Here is an 18,692-nt window from a genome sequence, read left to right on the forward strand (position 1 = left end):
CACCACTATTCCTGTTACCAGATGGGTTTCTTTTCTTTATTTTGTATGATGGGCAGAGCTAGAGTAAATAGCCTTTGCCAACAAGATAGGCTATTTGCACTTAGTGTAAATAGACACGTTATTAAAAATACCTTATATTTTCAAGTAAAACACATTTTCAGATCATTTCTACAACCTTGCTATTTTTATGTGCAAGTGATCATCAGTTGACACCAATGACTTGACACCACTCTACTTAAAGTAAACTACTAAACATACATGTGCAGGTTCCCAGGTTTGGCTGTTTAAGGATCTGTCACTCCAAGAGGGTTTCCCTCAGCCTCTGTCTACTCTGGCTCCTGAGGACTCAGAAGGAGGGTGGCAAGGATTGCACTGGGACCCAAAGCAGGGTGTGGTGTGGGGGTCTGTGAGAGAGGATGGAGAGCAAGGAGAGGAAAGCGAAGTCTGGAGAGAGCTCATTGAAGAAGGAGTGAATGGAATCATCATGGAGAATGCCGATGAGAGAGAAAGGACTGGGGACTTTAAGGGTGTGTTGCTTCAAAATCATTAGTTAAAATATATAAATACTACTGCATTGCATGGGAATGTATGTGTGACACTGTTTTAGAGCGCTACTGATTTACTTATTTTTTTTATTCTCTGTATCAATCAGGTTCAACCTATCTTTTCAAAGGCAATTCCTACTGGAAATTTACTCACCCAGGCTCCGCCCCTGAAGAAGGATACCCTCGGATTCTGGCCACTGATTGGTTGGACTGCCCTCAGCCTTCCTCTTACAGCCCCCGTGACATCTCTTTGATCTCCCACTACGGTCAACAGGAGCTTCGTGAGCAGAAAGGGCAAAGAATAATCGACCAGATCAGGCACAATGACAAAACCGAAAGAGATAAACCTTATCGCTGGGACTGTCCATGTCTAAACAGTGCAGTGACTCAAAGTGGACCTATTTTACTGCCCATTTTATTTCTGATCACTGGGACTTGTAATCCATCACTTTAATTTTTTCCACATCCAAGTTTACATAGTCATACCCCAAAATAAAGTTTTCCTTGACTTTCAATCTCTGACCAAAGGAAGTGACTACAATAGTTGGTAAGAAGATTTCTAACAACCACTAAACATTAATGATTTACAGTTCACAGAGTCTGTCAGCTCACTAAAGATTTTACTAAAGACGGCAAATAATATTGTGCTAGAGTTTAAAAGTATAACAATATATACATGTAGTATTTTGATTCTGAAGATGTAGAGAGCAAATGTCATAAAATGACTTGACCATAAAATGTCATAAAATGATGTTCAAAATGTGATTTATTCATACATTCCCTTATTAAAATAGTTTGAGAATTTTGATTAATCATGAAGTGCATATAAAAATGACTGTGCTTGTCATACACTTGGGAATTACCAATGTACTTTTATAAGATAATGTACTACTGTGGGAAGGATGGTCAAATAACGACAGATCAGTAATGTATCATTTACAGAAAAAAAACTATTATAATAAAATAAAAATGAAAATGCAATGTAAATTTGATTTAATATATTTTATGGATACTATTATGGATACTATTATTATTAATATATTTTATAAATATTGTTTTTCTTTGACAATTTTCTTTATTATTTTTTAAACATGTACCCTAAAGACTGTACCAATAAAAAGAAAAATAAGAACATTATTTAATTCCACAATTACTTGCATGTTGTGTCAACTCAGGAATTTCCTGGTCCCTAAAGTTCACAATTTTACCCATTTAATTCATTACAGAATACTGGCACTGTCATCACAAAAAAAAGCAAACTGTTGCATCACTTCAGAACATCCAGATGATAATATGTGATAAGCTGTTCTATATAAAGTACTTGTTCCCCAAGTGATGCTGCATCATTTTCTGAAGTCCTCTTCTGAAGTTCTACAATGTCGTCTTCTGTGGTCTTGGCTGCTCTTCTGGGCCTGTTTAGTTTGAGTCAGGCATCTCTGCCAGACTGTAAGGAGCTCATAACACCACGAACCCTGGAGGATGACAATAAAAGTGTATGCATTATTAATATATTTTAGAGCAAGTATTATTTTATAGTAAATTAACACTACGGGAGATTATATAAGGAGCATAAATTTCACAACTTCTTTTCTCTTCCAAACAGATCATGGCTAAATGGATCTTCCTTGAAGGCATAGCTGATCACTACTTATTTACAGATATCTTGAAGACTGTGAACAGCTCGTGGATGGAGTTTGCCCCAAGCACTCTTGCAAAAACTTTAACCCTCAGTCAAGGGGATATGCTGTAAGGCTGTCCTGTAAACTAAAGCTAAACTAAATGAATTTTATCATTATGATGACCAGCGTTCTGAATCTGATATCTCTCTCCCTCTCAGAAATGGAAAGTGTGAATTTTGCACCATTAACACAACTGTTAAAGATAGTATTTTTTATGCCAGTGGTAAGTTAACAAAAGCATATTTATTTCAGGTAAAACTCATGGACTCTGAGTACTAATGACTGTTATGTTGGTGTTTTTGGTCCACAGGAAATGACATAGTATCAGAGGGCAAGTTCTTGCCGTCCTGTCCTGACTGTCTCACCATGAACTTCATCAGCCAATTCAAAAATAAGACCATATATTCTTTATATTTATTCAGTAAGTCACAAAATCCATAGGCATGTGGAATCTATGTAGACACATTGCATCATATTACAATTATGTATTCCATGACCAACTGTGGAAAAAGCATTCATTTATTTATTTTTATTCATTTATTTGTTCCTGCAGAGAGAGAGAGCAACCGAACCGAGTCTGACATGGACACCTACTGGAAGCAAGCTGAGTGTCTCGGATTCAAAAGAGAAACCCAGTACTCCTATGATGGAGTAACAGGTCAGTTTGGGTTTCAAGTGCTTGTAGTTTTCATTGAAAGCAACAGCCAGGGCCATCCTTAGGGGGGTGCGACTGGTCCCCCCCCCCCCCCCCCACAGAATTAATTGCACATTAATATTTTTTCTTCTTCTTCTTCTCCTCTTATTGCAGAACTCTGTCATGTTATCAAGGACAACTCATCTGACCAGAAGCCACGTTTGGACAAATCAGATCAATAGTACATGCATGCATTAAACCTTTTTTTGCGATCAAATTTGTAAGAACCACCATGACAAAGTTAAATTGAATAAAGAATCTTTTTTATTCATCGTGTCATTGTTTGTTTGTGTGTGTGTGTGTTTTAATAAGTGATAATAACAAAAGTTCACATTCATACCATTCATACATAAATGATTATGAATGTGACTGTGTGGGTACGTTCAGTATCTTTTGGGATTGTCCTCATTTCTAAAGGCTCAAGGTTATTCTGACGGGTGTTTCCCAGTTGTCCAAAGTCCAGAGATTTACACACTCAATTCAATCCAGTTAACTAGAATTCTCAGAACCTGTTGCATCACTTCTGGGAGAAAAAAAAAACAGTATTGTGTATCTGGACTATTTAGGGTACTTGATCCACACAGCATGATTTTCTGAAATCATGAAATCAAGAAGCCACGTTTGGACAAATCAGATCAATAGTACATGCCTGCATTAAACCTTTTTTTGCGATCAAATTTGTAAGAACCACCATGACAAAGTTAAATTGAATAAAGAATCTTTTTTATTCATCGTGTCATTGTTTGTTTGTGTGTGTGTTTTAATAAGTGATAATAACAAAAGTTCACATTCATACCATTCATACATAAATGATTATGAATGTGACTGTGTGGGTACGTTCAGTATCTTTTGGGATTGTCCTCATTTCTAAAGGCTCAAGGTTATTCTGACGGGTGTTTCCCAGTTGTCCAAAGTCCAGAGATTTACACACTCAATTCAATCCAGTTAACTAGAATTCTCAGAACCTGTTGCATCACTTCTGGGAGAAAAAAAAAACAGTATTGTGTATCTGGACTATTTAGGGTACTTGATCCACACAGCATGATTTTCTGAAATCATGAAATCAAGAACCTCTTCTGAAGTTCTACAATGTCTACGTGCGTCAGTGGTTTTAAATGCTCTGGGCCTGTTTAGTTTGAGTCAGGCATCTCTGCCAGACTGTAAGGAGCTCATAACACAGCGGATGACAATAAATGTGTAAGTGCTTTATTAATATATTTTAGAGCAAGTATTCTTTTATAGTAAATTAACACTACAGGAGCTTATGAGGAAACGGGGAACATTTATTTTCTTCGAAAAAGATAAATAGATAATAGTTGATAAGCACTTATTTACATATTTTTATCCCCAAATTTACCTCAAAAATGGATCAATATAAATAATCAGTAAATTTTGTTAAGTTATTTACTTATCTGCTATCAAAACGGAGTCAAATATGCATTAATATGGTCAAACTAAAATGCTGTTCATAATAAAAATTAAGATTGCTTAACAACTCATATGGTTAATAGAACAACCTGTAGTTTATGATGTATAATTTGAATAGTGACTAGTGTTGACTAGAGTCCTGTGCCATTCAGAACTGAAAAGTTTCAATTGAGGCATCAAACATAAAATAAACTTATTTAAAATGGAAGGAAAAATATGTAAATGCTCTACACGCAATCTTTTTTAATAATACTTGTAGAAACCTATAAGGATTTGCATTTAATGACAAAAGAAATGTAGAATTAATTTAGATACAAATTTCTACAGGCGGCATTTTATTAGTAGTAGTAGTAGTAGTAGTAGTAGTAGTATCTAATGTTTCTGGAACTACATCATATGTTGTGTATATAAGTTTATGTAATTTACTGTATTGAAAAAATATTAAATTATGATTATTAATTAATAAATTATTATTATTATTAAATAAATTAACTAACTTGCTTACATTTTATGTTTTATGGACCATGGTGGAGTAAGTTCTTAAAGTCTCAATTTTACTGATTAATTTTGTTTACAATAGATCATGGGGAAATGGATTGTCCGTGAAGGTGTCTCTGATCACCAGTTATTTATGAACTCACTGAAGAGTGCCAACACTTCATAGATGGGTGTTGGACCGAGAACTCCTGCAAACACCACATCCCTTGGTCACAGGTACATCAAGTAAGATTCGTTACATTAAGATGATTCCTCTAGTTTGTGCATCCTTTGTCATTTAATGCTTAATGACCAGGATTTTGAGTCATATCTTTAAATTCTGATCATTCTCCCCGTCAGAAATGGAGATAGTCAAGTTTATAATATAGTATAATAACAACATAACTCTTAAAGACAGCACCTTTATCTCTTTGGTAAAACATTAATTTCATTCAACACATTGTGTTAACACTTTTTTTAAGCTGAGATCAAGGGTTGTTGACTTGCATGACTTTTTGATCTAAAGAAAATGACATCAACAGAGGGCAGGTTTCTCCCATCCTGCCCTGACTGCCTCACCATGCACATAAATCAATTCAATAATATGACCAAAAACACACTCTACCTCTTCAGTAAGTCACACTTGCCATGGACAGGGACTGCCCCCTAAAAAAATAGCACTAATTTTTCTTATTTGACCCTGCACACACACAGAGAGAGCGAGAGAGAAAGGAGTCTGACATGAACAGGAACCAAGCTGTGTGTGGAATCAAAGGAGAAAGCCAGTACTCCTATGATGGAGAACCAGGTCAGAGAGCCCAGTCTGAGCCAAAACTTGTGAATATCATGTACAGAACCTCTTTAAATATTATGCAAATATCAATATAATTTAATTGTGGTTGCAAATATCAGGAAATACACACACACACCTGCAAAATATTTGATGAAGTTTTCTTAGTTGTTATATCGCGAGGATTTTGCCTTCTTCCCAAGAATATAGCCTACGATTAGTATTCTGGTATTTCTGTGGAATGAGATGAGGTCCTCGTATGGCAAACTTTTCTTCGTCGCCGGTTTTGTATGTGTGTTGATGTTAACCTCCTGGCACACATCAAAGTCAGGTGAGCATGATCATCCTGTGAAGATTGCCTAAAATATTCCGATTGGTTATTCGGAATATGCATTTATTAGCCGTTTGCTTGTTTTGTTTGTTTGACAATTTCTGTACTGACATTTTGGACTTGAGTGAGTTCTCTATATCAATGCCAAAGAAGCCATAATTGAGAATTTGAGAAATTAAGTGTAAGTTTTTTTTTTGGTTTTTTTTACTCAGTAAATTGTCAACCTGTCAGACTTGGTGCAATGTCAGCTTCCTGGATGCCAGAAAAACTGGTATTGCAGGAACTCTTTCCAGTTAGATTTCTTTCATGTGAGACAGTTGATTACATAAAAGTATGTCAATAATACAACAGATGGATAACATTTTAAAAAGGTGATTTCTGGTTTTGAAATTTGAGCAATTGTTTTTAATAAAACAAAGTGCTGATAAATTGCAATGTGATATCTTAAGTTAAATTTCATATAATATAATAGGTAACACGATTGACAAGCCCTGCGCTTCAGTGTGGGAATGAGATGTAATCATATGCCAAACAACAACAAAGTGCATCAAGGCAAAGAGGAACTTTTGCAGCTCATCAACAGAGATGAGTGTATACTGTATACCATCCATAGCTAGGCCTGTCACGATAACAACTTTTTGTTGTGCGATATATTTCCCCAGAAATAATTGCGATAAGCGATATTATTGTCATTTTAAAAACCATTTTATGCCACTGAATATTTAATCATAATGTAACAGCATAATAATGCAAGAAGGCCTACACACTTCCAAATGACAACAAACTTTTAATTTTTAAGAATATTTAGATCATGGAAATTAAGTATCAAAATATTAGATACCTTAAAAACCAGAATAAATTGTAAATAAACATTTTCTAACAAAAAGTGCAAAGTAACAAGTAGAAAAAAAGAAAAATGCACAAAGAACTTGTCTGGAGATTTTTCCATCTACAGATTTTTCCCTGACCTTCTTTTCTCTGTAAACTAAGGGTGCACACTATTGCTGCAAAAACACAATCACTTACTTATCAGTCAGATGTCCGTATGCACAAAGGCACAGATCCCTAAACAAGACCATATCTGCAGATGAAACTTTTTTTTGTACAGTATAAGCATTTTTTAAATTTTGAACTAGCACCTCATGAGAGTCATGACTACACCACGTTATGTACGAGAAGCTGCAAAAGACACAGGCGCAAGTGGAATGTAAAAAACATGGTGACATTAATTTTTAAGTAAATATAATGTGCGATATATTGGGTCACCAAAAATGATTGAGGTCATGTACATATATTGCACGATAAGTCGATATATTGATTATTGCGACAGGCCTATGACCATAGCAGCATATATTCAACAGTACAAAACTCCCTGAAACACTACAAGCTTCCTTAAAGTTATATGGCGTAGCTTGTGTTTAGAAGAATTGTTGTTTGCAGAAAGCCAAAGGCATCAGCTTTGATTTCCTGTAGGCAGCAATTAAACATGATGATTGATATAAATTGCATCATATGAACATTTCCATTGGAAGTTCCTCTATGAACCATTATTTTCCCTTTTTTATACAAATAATTTTTAGAACTGGTTATTTTCAGTGGTGATCAACATTATGCCACAAATGCTGTTGCAAAGCTTAACTTGTTAATAAAGCTTAATAAATTAACTTGTTTTCAGCCCGAAACATCCCTTTAATTCACATCATGAGATGACTTCTGTGTTTCAGATAACTTGCCATTTCAGCTGCATTCGGTCTATGAGAGGTTACTGCGGGCAGAACAACAAGGGGAGGTCTTATCAAAAGAACTGCTTAAAGTGCTTGGTCAACTTCAAAACCGCAGCATTGCTCCATCAAATCACACAATCAGCAACTCCTCAGGTGAGTCCAAGCACATTTCTTGCTGTAATATTTGTGTCTATACAGTTATTCAGTATTTTATCTGCCTTTTTAGCTATATTAGAAGAGAGGGTCCTTCGGCGCTTGTTGCCTTCACAGCCTAATGCCTACATCTACTTGCCTCACCTGAAGGAGCATGAGGACAGTCTGACACCCATCGTTCACCTGGGGCAGCGACGCACTGGAGGTCTGTCTCCCATTATCATTTCTTGCAATTGTATTGTTACAGTGCTTGCAATGTAGATTTAAACATACTTGTCATAGGTAATATCAAAGTCTTAATGTTTTCAACTTCTATTAAGGGAAAAAGACCAACTGTGTCTTTACATAAGAAGCTACGATCTCAATCTCCCATCCACAAAATGTATCCGCAAGCAAAGAAATCATTGTAATATTTGCATACTAAATTCTGGCCTTCTTTTTGCATAATACATTTTGCTCTTTTCTTTCATGTGTCTCTTTAATCAGCTATAACTGCGGTTACAACAGTGTTTATGTATTGTTAAATTGCCTGCTGAGTATCACGAAAGCAGCAAAGCATCACAGTTGCAACATTTTATTTGAAACCCTAATTAGCCCTTAAAAACCCTTCACTGAAATTATTCATTTTCCTGCAAATCTAATATGGTATATTGTATTTTGATGTTTTATTTATTTTTGAACATATGCTATCATAATGTTTCTTTTACTTTGTCAGTTTTGTAGTTTCTAATAGTTTTACGCATACATAATCACTGTAATGGTCACCATAGGAAAACAAGCTGACACACAGTTTTAACTGTTTACGCAGTGTCTCTGGTGTTAGGAGTGCCCACCGTGCACAGGCAGAAACAGAGTTATCTAGTGAACACACTCCAGTCTCTCCTATTTGACCTATCAACTGCCGAGAGGAAAGATATTGTCATTGTAGTCTTTATTGCCGAGGTAACCATTTACTTATGCTCTTTATTCTCTTATATCTCTCCGGGCTTTTATTGCTCTGGTAAGGATGCATTAAACTTTATGGTGTTATATCAATTCATTCCTATAAAGCCATTTTATGTTATGAGTTGTTAAGTCTGATTTTTAACCAAGGAATTTGATAGTGTTGTATGCCAGCGCTTCTCAAGTCCAGTCCTCGCATGCCACTGCTCTGTACATTTTGTATGTTTTTCTTGTCACTTCAGAAGTTTGTTCTATTTGACCGTAAGTGCGGCGAAGTGTACTTCACAGGATAGTCCGTCATGATTCCAGTTCGAAGGGAACAACGTACATGTTCCATTCAAAGGGCATTCAAGTGTGTGAGACGTGAATTTAAATTGTATTTATTTACAGAGGTACATTGTCACTTCTCTACGTTTCATCTGTGTGTGTGATAATAATAACGAGCTGGTTATCTGGATTAGGTGTGTTAAATAAGAGAGACATGCAAAATATGCAGAGCAGTGGTACGCGAGGACTGGAATTGAGAACCACTGTTGTATACAAAGAAAAGTTTTGTTTACAAAAATCTTTACTGTGGCTGATCTGAACTAATGCGAATGTGTGGGCTCATTAAATAAAATTAGCTGTAGCTTAAATGTTTCACAATATGCATACATGTTCTTCTTTTTACTGATCTTGGACTTTTTTCATTAAGTGAAGTTGTACAGATTCATCTTTATTCCTGATTTTAAACTTGATTTTAATCAGTGTAAACAAAAATAGTTTACAGTATATTTACATTACATTTACATTTACATTAACGATTTGTTAATGTATAGTAATGTGTTCCTGTGATGGCAAAGCTGAATTTTCAGCAGCTATTACTCCAGTCTTCAGTGTCACATGATCCATCAGAAATCATTCTAATATGCTGATTTTGGTGCCCAAGAATTATTTGTGCTGCTTAATATTTTTGTGGAAATTTCAATATATTTTTTGATGAATAGAAAGTACAGCAATTATTTGAAATATAAATATTTTTGTAACATTATAAATGCCTTTACTGTCACTTGTGATCAATTTAATGCATCCTTGCGGAATAAAAGTATTAATTAAAAAATAAATCTTACTGAGCCCAAACTTTTGAACGGTAGTGCACTTTGTTATTCATTGATATGTATTTTCATTCTTCTCTTAGACAAATGCAATATTTGTGAATGCTGTTGTACAGAGTGTACAGACCAAGTGAGTGTTTCTTTAATTACTCATCTGCTTCATTAGAGATGTTTCCATGTTTCTTTAAGCTCACAGTGCAAGTAACTGTGTATTTCACTCTGTGTAGTCTCCCAGATGCTGTCAGTGCTGGAGTGATAGAGGTGATCTCTCCATCTCCTCACTATTACCCAGACTTAAGTAACCTGAAGGAAACATTTGGAGATCCCAAGGAGCGTGTCAGGTCAGCGATTCACCTATTGTGCAAATGTTGTAAAGAACTGGAAATAGATGGTGTCTTAATTGTGAAACATGTTTTACTGATTATAGATGGAGGACCAAGCAGAACCTTGACTACAGTTTCCTCATGTTGTATGCACAGTCTAAGGGCACATACTATGTCCAGGTAATGCCAAAGACACTGTCATGCAGCTCATTGTTAGCTCTATGTTTCATTGCCTTTATCAGTCTGAGTCTGTGCATATGTGTTTCAGCTTGAGGATGATATTATAGCAAAACAAGGATTCTTTGAGTCCATGAAAAAAGATATAGCGTATGTGCTTTCAGAGGAGTGGCTTTTCCTGGAGTTTTCCCAGCTGGGATTCATTGGTCAGTGTCTTGTCCTCTCTGTTCATTGATGTCCTGTCTTTTCTAACCTCTCCCATTCGCTTCTCTCCCACCATTTCTGTTTAATCAGTTGTTTCATACGTGTGCTGTTTTGTTATTTGTACACCTGGACCAGTAGTTCATTGAAAAAAAAGTCGTTAGTTGTGCAGTCTCAGTTGTGAATGCAAATTTATGGTCTTTATATAATATGAGCCCTCTTTGTTAAAAATCAAACACAAGTTCTGTTAGGATTTACTTACAGTATTTGAATTTAAAATAATTCAGTTCAGATCTTCTTGATTATTCAAATAGTCTCTTATTTCAAGGAACATTGTCAGTGTCTCACAGCTCCCATATATACTGTTTACTATGACCAAATCTATGATACTATTTGTGTCCTAGCATGAAATTAAGTATATCGCAAATTTTTCATATTCTAGGCAAGCTTTTCCGCACATCAGATCTGCCAATGATTGTGGAGTTCTTCCTGATGTTTCACAAAGACAAGCCAATCGATTGGCTGCTCGATCACATCCTGTGGGTTAAAGTGTGTAATCCTGAGAAAGACTCAGTAAGTTTGAATATAATATTCACTTATTTTTGTTTGTTATTAATTTATTTGTTTGTGAGATTGATGTAAGACATTTCATTGTTTATTGTTATAATTAATTGCACTTAGAAACACTGCCATAATGAGAAGGCCCGACTGAAGAGAACTTACAAACCCTCCCTGTTTCAGCATGTTGGTTTGCATTCCTCACTCCTCGGTAAAATTCAAAACCTAAAGGTAATTCAAACTTCCTCTTCCTTGTATGAAGATTTTCATATGCTTATATGCTAAGGTTTAGTTTTAATTAATGAAAACTAAAACTGAAACCATAAAAACAATGTTACTTGAAATAAAAAAACATTAACTGAAATAAAAATAATAGATAAATACATTTCAGGTAGTTTTTTTATTTTATTTCAGGTAGTTGCCAAGACAAAATTTCTCATTTTTATTTAGTTTAACTCGGAACAAAAAAATACAAAAATAAAAAATAATAAAAATGACAAAAACGCACAACAAACTTACTAAAACTTAATCTCAATTTAAATTGAACATGGAGAATATAAAAATGAAAACGTATTCAATATATTAATAAAACTATAATATTATAATGCAAGATGCATTTCTAGTAGAATAGTGGCCACCTACTAAACTCTCCAACAATACTATAGGTCTGTAGGGGTAGACAACAGCTTATCTACATTGCAAAGAGGGCATTTACATTATTTATATTAGCACATTGTATTTCCATAATGACTTACAAATTTGTAATAACACAACTCGTGTAATTCATCTTAAAAGTGAAGTGTGTCATTTCTGGTGTGCTAATGGCACCAATCGGAATTGCAAATTTTTTTATTTTATCATTTTATTTTGTTATCTATTTTGGGACATCACCCAACCAATAGGTAACATGTAGTTTTCTCTGAAAAATAAACTGGGCTATGAGGAAGAATTTTACCTTCAAAGATAATTACACACTTCACCTTTAAAGATACATTCCCATTAAAAGTGCAGCAATACAAAGTTCCAAATGTGTCCAGAAAAAAAAATATTACAAGCTAGCTTGGTTTTGTCAGGAATTGCGACAGAACCAAAACACAGAACATCCCAGATGTACTTAAAAAGTCTTTATTAACAAAAAAATAAAGATCAACACAAAAACCACCAAACACAATGTCAAGACAGAAGAGCACACAGCAAATTAATATAAACATGTGCCGTGTACTCTGTAGGAAACATGACACAAGACAGTGCCCAGAGCCTGACTGTAAGGCTCCTAGGATCGAAACCAAAGTAGACAGAATTGTCAGGGTCCAGACACCAAGCCCCAAATACAATACATATACAAAAGAATGCAGGGCTCAGAGAAAAATCCCTCAACTCGCACACTCACACAAGGACAAGAGAGGACAATACAACATATGAGTGTCAGGATCTTGTCACCAAATCAACAGCCAGACCAACCGAAGTGAGAGGTCTCTCACAGTTTTCTTGTGCACTTCACACGATGCCTATGTAGAGTGTTCCAAATCGCTCACTTATTAAGTTCTATTACAGTTAGGATGCTGCCTTTGAAGGCAGCTATCTGTGTAGACAATATACAGCAAGTCGGCTCACTAGGTTTTGGAACAGCGCTTATCTGTATGTCTGTGATTTTATGTGATGTACAGGATAAAGATTTTGGGAAGCAGGTGCTGTTCAAAAGTCACAATAACCCGCCAGCAGAACTCAGGAGCAGTCTGGAGAAATATCTGTCTCACACTCTGGAGAGAGCTTACAATGGAGTGGATTTCTTCTGGGGCCTCACACCCAAAATAGGAGATTATATCCTCATTACTTTCACCGGACCTCAAGCTGTCAAAGGGTGAGACATCAGTGCAGGACATTAATTTGATGAGTATACAAAGTGTACATGGAAACAGGCAATCCTGCTAAAGTTCCAGTTTCTATATCCAGTTTGTATGTTACTAGAAATTGAAAATTCAGTCATCATTTACTCACCCTCATGTAGTCCAAAACAAAAAAAGGATATTTTGAAAATCATTGCCATGGGTTTTTTTTCTTACAATGAAATTCCGTGAAGTCCAGTGTTCAAAATCTTCTTTTGTGTTCTGCAGAAGAAAGAAAGTCATACAGGTACATTTTAGGGTAAACTATCCCTTTATCTGTGAAAGAAAACTCGATATGGCTCAGAATGTTTAGGGGAGTCTGTCTTTCAGCAGCCATGGCTTATTGTAAATATCTCTTTACGTGGATATATAAATAGAAGTAAAAACCCAGTGGCAGTGTAAATGAACCCAGCTGTCTGCTTGTGCGCTCTTATATTGAAGTGGGTTTGCCCTGCTGAAAGAATGTGAACCAGTGGCTTCTGTTTCAGCTCCTCTGAGCAGGATATTCTATACTGGCAATGTTTGTTCAGGAGCTGAAAACTAAGTTGACATTTGGGGAAGGTCTTGTAAAGAATCTGGACATTCTCAGTACAATCTTCATGAAATCGTAGGTAGCCTAATGGGTGCATCTGTCACTTGACAAAGAGTGATGTAATGAGCCCAGAGAAATTCCTGGTTGTTTCTTGAAATGCAGCTGACCGTATCTTTGACTTGCTAAACAAATTCAACTGATGCTACGTAAACAATGGCTTGTTTAAGCTACATACATAGGGCCCTATGATTTCCGCGATGCGGAATCCAGTCATAAAAACAGAATTCACAGTTTAAGGCTGAATGTCACGGAATTTGTCAAATTTTGAATTAATTAATCAAACGTAGGTCATTACACTTAAATCAAATCGCGATATGGACTAGTATCTGTAAATATTAAGCCGCAAAAGTCAATTTAAATATGAATCCCGCATGTTCTGCGTGTCTCTGTTAATGAATGGCGCAGATGCGCGGTTTCATTTACTACTGCCATTTTGAAGTGCGGTCCACTTCGTGAAGTGGACAAGGGAAGTTTATATGGACAGACCCTCGCCTCGACACCTCGATTTTGACAGAGGGAGCGAGTCTGCTTCATATGCACACTTCAGGCCGCTCCATAGACCACAATGCAACACGATTGTGACGTCATCGCAGATCGCGTTTAATTGATCCCCACCCCAAACAACTCTATAATATATAACGTTAAATGATTTTTTAAACATTTATAACAGCCCAAACTAATTCATAAGGGAAAAATGTCAACAATAAACCAACTCCATAGCTGATTCTAAGTGATCAAAGGCTTAGGACGTTCCAGTTCAGCCCATTCCAAGGGTTCCGCCAGAAGTGGGCATTCATGCAACGTAATCAATGACGTACATCCGAGTAAACCAGACGGAGGGAAGTTTGCAGTGAAGGGCATAAAAAACAGAATGTAACGCAGCCCAGAACTGCTCTGAGAGTCACTTCATGAGCATTTGACCATTTGATTTGAGTAAAACTAGCTTCATATCACATACACAGAACTGTAAAGGTATTCACGGCAACCCGTCAAAATAAAAGTCTGGTTTGATTTGAAGACATTGTGCCTATTACTATTTTTCAGTAGAATGTACATTGCCTACTACTACTACTACTAAAATGTAACAAACATCATTTTTTAAGGAAAAATCACACAACATTTCTTCCATGTTTTAGTAAATCCCCTTTGTTTGCCAAAAAATTAAGTTTGTTTAATTTTCAATAATTAAAAGATAAATTAAATTAATGTTTTATACCTTCATTTGATAACCAGAAAAATTTAAACACAACACCGAATTTCTGAGGGGAAAGAAAAATCATAAGGCTACTTTAAGGAAAAAAAATGAATAAATTAAGTTGTTTTATGCATTCAAATAATTAGACATGCTAAAACACAGAAGTTGGTTACAATAAAAAATATGGTGAGAAAAAATATATTTCATAGGTCCCTAAATATGTCATTTTTGTTAAGCTTTTAATAAATTGATGTGAAAATGTATACGTTTCATGATTTTTATTAATTAAACATGCTTTTTGATTAATACAATTTAATTTAACTATTAAAAAGGAGTCGAGAAAAATTTAAACGGAAAAAAAACAGAATCCAGAAAAATTAAAACAGAAAAAACGGAATTTGGAAAAAAAAAATTACGTAATTTAGGAAAAATAAAACGGATTTCATAGGACCCTACATACATAATTTACAAAACCACCTATTAATTTTATACAGTTTGTAAGTTAAACTCTATCATCAACATCTATGGCATGAGAAACATTTAGACTCCAGACATTTTAGACAAATTGACTTAATTGGCTGATTTGATATTTTTATATTTTTATTCCACTCACTTCCAGGTACCTTTTTCGATCTGGCAATATTGAGACAAATGGTGACAGGTTTTACAACACAACAGTGGAGGTGCTCCCTACTAGTGTAAGTATCATGCCAAAAAAGGTCTGTATACACTACCGTTCAAAGGTTTGAGAGAGCAGAAAGATTTTTTATTGTTTTTGAAACAAGACTTTTATGCTCACCAAGGCTGCATTTATTTGATCAAAAATACAGTAAAAACAGTAATAGTGTGAAATATTTATTACATTAAAAAACTGTTGTCTATTTTAATATATTATAAACTGTAATTTATTCATGTGATGGCAAAGCTGAATTTTCAGCAGCCAGTACTCCAGTATTCAGTGTCACGTGATCCTTCAGAAATCATTCTAAAATGCTGATTTGGTGCTCAAACATTTCATAACACAATATTATTATCAATGTTCAAAACAGTTGTGCTGTTTAATGTTTTTGTGGATACCGAGATAGGCTTATTTTCAGGATACTTTGATAAATAGTAACTGTCTGTACTATCACTTTTGATGAATTTATTGAATCCTTGTTGAACAAAACATTCCACACAAAAAAAAATAAAAAATCTTACTGACCCTAAACGTTTGAACCGTAGTGTAAACCTTTCAGGACAGACCATGAGATTCTGTTGAAGCATCAGTAAAAAAAAAAAAAAAACAATAACTAGTAATGGCCAAATTCCAGGTGAAGGACTACACTACCCATGAAACCTGAAGAGAATGATCCACCAATCAGAGAATCACAACCAATCAGAATAAAAAGTGCTCAGCAGTGACCAACCACCCTCTGCTATGAAACAACATTGTAACATTGTAAACGACATTGAGTCTCCCTACTAGTATACTCCCTAATAGTTTTATATTGTGTTGATGTCTTTTATTTGATTATGTCATTTGTTATGATTTATTGGTCTGTAAGTCATTCCCTCATAAAAGATAATAAGCACAGTCTTTTCGAAGTTCACTTTTTTGTTGTTGTTCATCCCAGAACTGGTTGGTTTGCTTCATGTTTGCTTCATGTTTAATAGTTTTATTTTTAAATCCCTAAAGTACTTTAAATGTCTTAAATATTGTGAAATGAACCAAAGCTGCCCGAAAAAATGGGTGGTTTCAGTTTGTGTAAAATATGTTGGTATTGTCATAGCTTTAGACATATGTGACTACACTTTTTTTCTAAGTGAACATTTGTATTCATTTGCTTGTCGTGATGGGGCCTTGCTCCTGTGCTTGCAAGCCATGTAAACATTTCTCTGAAGACAACCTTTACCTCAAACCTGTTAGACTAGGATTTTTGTAAATACTTCCTGATATGACTTTTTTTCCATTTGCATTGAAGTATAAAGTGTTAACAGGTACGTTTGTGTATTACAGAAATCTGTGAAAGTGAGGGTGACGAGAGGAGAATTAGCCTGCTGTAAACCCTCATCTGATGGCTTTGTTCAGATAGGTACTCAACCATATTCGATTTCCTGTTTCTTTTCTTTCCTTTTCTGTCACTCATTTGTAAGATTTTGCATATATACATAGAGATGAAGTGCAATCATTTGTTTGTCAGTGAACTACAAATGTCAAGTTAGAGAGATTTTGATACATCATAAAAAACTATGTAATGATACTAGTCCGTTATGTAAGGGAAACAGGTCAATTTAGCTCAAAGGGAATCATTTAAGATTTTAAAGGGAACTCCACCAATAATATGTAAGGGAATTAGGACAGAATCACTGTTTTACGGCTGATCACTGAGACGGCCAGCGAGTCATTGAACGAGCCATATGACATCAATTCTGCAATGGAGAGTTGTTGTAAAGCTAGCTGTGATGATAATTACAGGAAACTCCAGAGTTGGCCTGCGAGGTTTGTGAACACGTCTGTTATAGGGTTGGGTATCAAAAAACGATTCTTATTTATTTATTTTTTCATTAAAGAGCTGAATGCTTTTCGTAATGTTCGGTTTCATAACCAGTTCTTGATTGGCTGCATTTTTTTCCACTAGTGTGGAGCACTGAGTGTAGTGAAACTATGACAGCATACTTGAACCGGTACTGAAAAAATTTTGTTGTTTTTTTAACGTGTGTGTTTTCATTTTCTTATTGAACTGGTCACAAAGACTTGTGACTCCGTTTAAATTGTTCTAACGCAGTGAATTTCAACCTTTTGGCGTACCGGACCCCAGTCCAATTCAGAACCATCCTCAAGGACCCCCAGAACAAAATTGACTCATCTATGTATCATTTGTGTCTTTGTGAGGACCAAAAGTATAATTTAAGTTAGTTGACTTGTCCAGTATTTGGCCATATCATCAGCTATATTGGATTTTTCTTTCATGGGAACATGTCATGTCAAAATATACAAAATTTATAAAAAAAATTCTTACATTATACGGACCCCCTGGCCTTACATCAAGGACTACTAGGGGTCCACGGACCCCTGGTTGAGAAACACTGTTTTAACGTTTCTTTCATTTGCTTAATCAGTGTGGTTCTCACTCACTAAAACTCAAGTTATTGCTTTTTTCATGTTTAAATGAACAAAGCACTGGAAAAGTCCTTAACACTTATTAATAAAGAAATAAATAAATGAATAAAGTTGTAAAAGGAAGAGGAGGAAAGACATCATGAATTTATTTGGTATTGCCTTTTTGTTGTTGCCTGTTGATCGAACATAGCAAAATGGTTAGCTATACTTAGCATTAAATTACCCTGGAATTCAAAGAAAATCATTTGGGGGTGATCATACACAAAATCTTTATTAAAGTATTATTTTAGTTGGAAAGGTATATATATATATATATATATTCTTAAAATCAAGGATAATAAAGATTTGAATTCATGTGCAATTAAAAAATATTTTAAGCATTATTATTTGTTAGAAAAAAATGTCAAGGGTTCGAATTGGTAAAGGAGATATGTTTAAAAAGTCATGGGCAAACTTTTTGAGTTATTTTTTATTTACTTTAGTAAATAATTGATTTAGTAGATAAATTACAAAACATAATTTATATTATATATTCTAATATATACAATACATATTATAATTATAGAATTTATATATAGTTTACATATGAACTATTTAAATATGTATGTATGTGTGCATTTATATTTTGTATGATAAATAGTATGCATTTGTAGATTGTAAGTATGTGTATAAATATGCACAGTATGCACATATATTGTTTGTGTATGTTGTATAATTGATATTTGTTAAATGAACATTTAGGAGACATTCTTTACAATGTAATGCTATACATTACAAAATAGCATGCATCTAAAACTTGC

General features: G+C 34.9%; 2 protein-coding genes across 2 annotated transcripts; both read left to right on the forward strand.

The window, feature by feature from the left end:
• Window positions 1-264: 264 nt before the first annotated feature.
• Window positions 265-17,279, forward strand: LOC107594900 (alpha-1,3-mannosyl-glycoprotein 4-beta-N-acetylglucosaminyltransferase B). The gene is made up of 17 exons (XM_016285112.1): window positions 265-527; window positions 653-1,092; window positions 4,927-5,060; window positions 5,538-5,631; window positions 7,669-7,821; window positions 7,895-8,026; window positions 8,630-8,763; window positions 9,941-9,987; window positions 10,085-10,198; window positions 10,285-10,360; window positions 10,449-10,563; window positions 11,001-11,131; window positions 11,240-11,347; window positions 12,784-12,977; window positions 15,409-15,487; window positions 16,789-16,864; window positions 17,248-17,279. The coding sequence occupies exons 4-17, from the start codon at window positions 5,565-5,567 to the stop codon at window positions 17,277-17,279; spliced, it is 1,458 nt and encodes a 485-aa protein (XP_016140598.1). The 5' UTR covers window positions 265-527; window positions 653-1,092; window positions 4,927-5,060; window positions 5,538-5,564.
• Window positions 1,866-3,127, forward strand: LOC107594870 (saxitoxin and tetrodotoxin-binding protein 1-like). Its single transcript, XM_016285075.1, has 6 exons — window positions 1,866-2,038; window positions 2,149-2,291; window positions 2,383-2,447; window positions 2,535-2,645; window positions 2,778-2,882; window positions 3,033-3,127. The coding sequence occupies exons 1-6, from the start codon at window positions 1,922-1,924 to the stop codon at window positions 3,098-3,100; spliced, it is 609 nt and encodes a 202-aa protein (XP_016140561.1). The 5' UTR covers window positions 1,866-1,921; the 3' UTR covers window positions 3,101-3,127.
• Window positions 17,280-18,692: the final 1,413 nt, after the last annotated feature.

This window comes from Sinocyclocheilus grahami, unplaced genomic scaffold (genome assembly GCF_001515645.1).
Source record: "Sinocyclocheilus grahami isolate Dianchi unplaced genomic scaffold, SAMN03320097.WGS_v1.1 scaffold192.1, whole genome shotgun sequence".
NCBI classification, from domain to species: Eukaryota; Metazoa; Chordata; class Actinopteri; order Cypriniformes; family Cyprinidae; genus Sinocyclocheilus; species Sinocyclocheilus grahami.

What these genes read in the sequence shown, in the direction of transcription:
- LOC107594900 (XM_016285112.1), top strand. Translation starts at nt 5,565, where the DNA reads ATGAACAGGAACCAAGCTGTGTGTGGAATCAAAGGAGAAAGCCAGTAC. An exon ending in GGGGCAGCGACGCACTGGAG is followed by an intron (nt 8,027 to 8,629) that starts GTCTGTCTCCCA and finishes CTGTTTACGCAG; the next exon opens with TGTCTCTGGTGTTAGGAGTG. An exon ending in GTAATCCTGAGAAAGACTCA is followed by an intron (nt 11,132 to 11,239) that starts GTAAGTTTGAAT and finishes AATTGCACTTAG; the next exon opens with AAACACTGCCATAATGAGAA.
- LOC107594870 (XM_016285075.1), top strand. Translation starts at nt 1,922, where the DNA reads ATGTCGTCTTCTGTGGTCTTGGCTGCTCTTCTGGGCCTGTTTAGTTTG. An exon ending in CTCAGTCAAGGGGATATGCT is followed by an intron (nt 2,292 to 2,382) that starts GTAAGGCTGTCC and finishes TCTCCCTCTCAG; the next exon opens with AAATGGAAAGTGTGAATTTT. An exon ending in TAGTATTTTTTATGCCAGTG is followed by an intron (nt 2,448 to 2,534) that starts GTAAGTTAACAA and finishes TTTGGTCCACAG; the next exon opens with GAAATGACATAGTATCAGAG.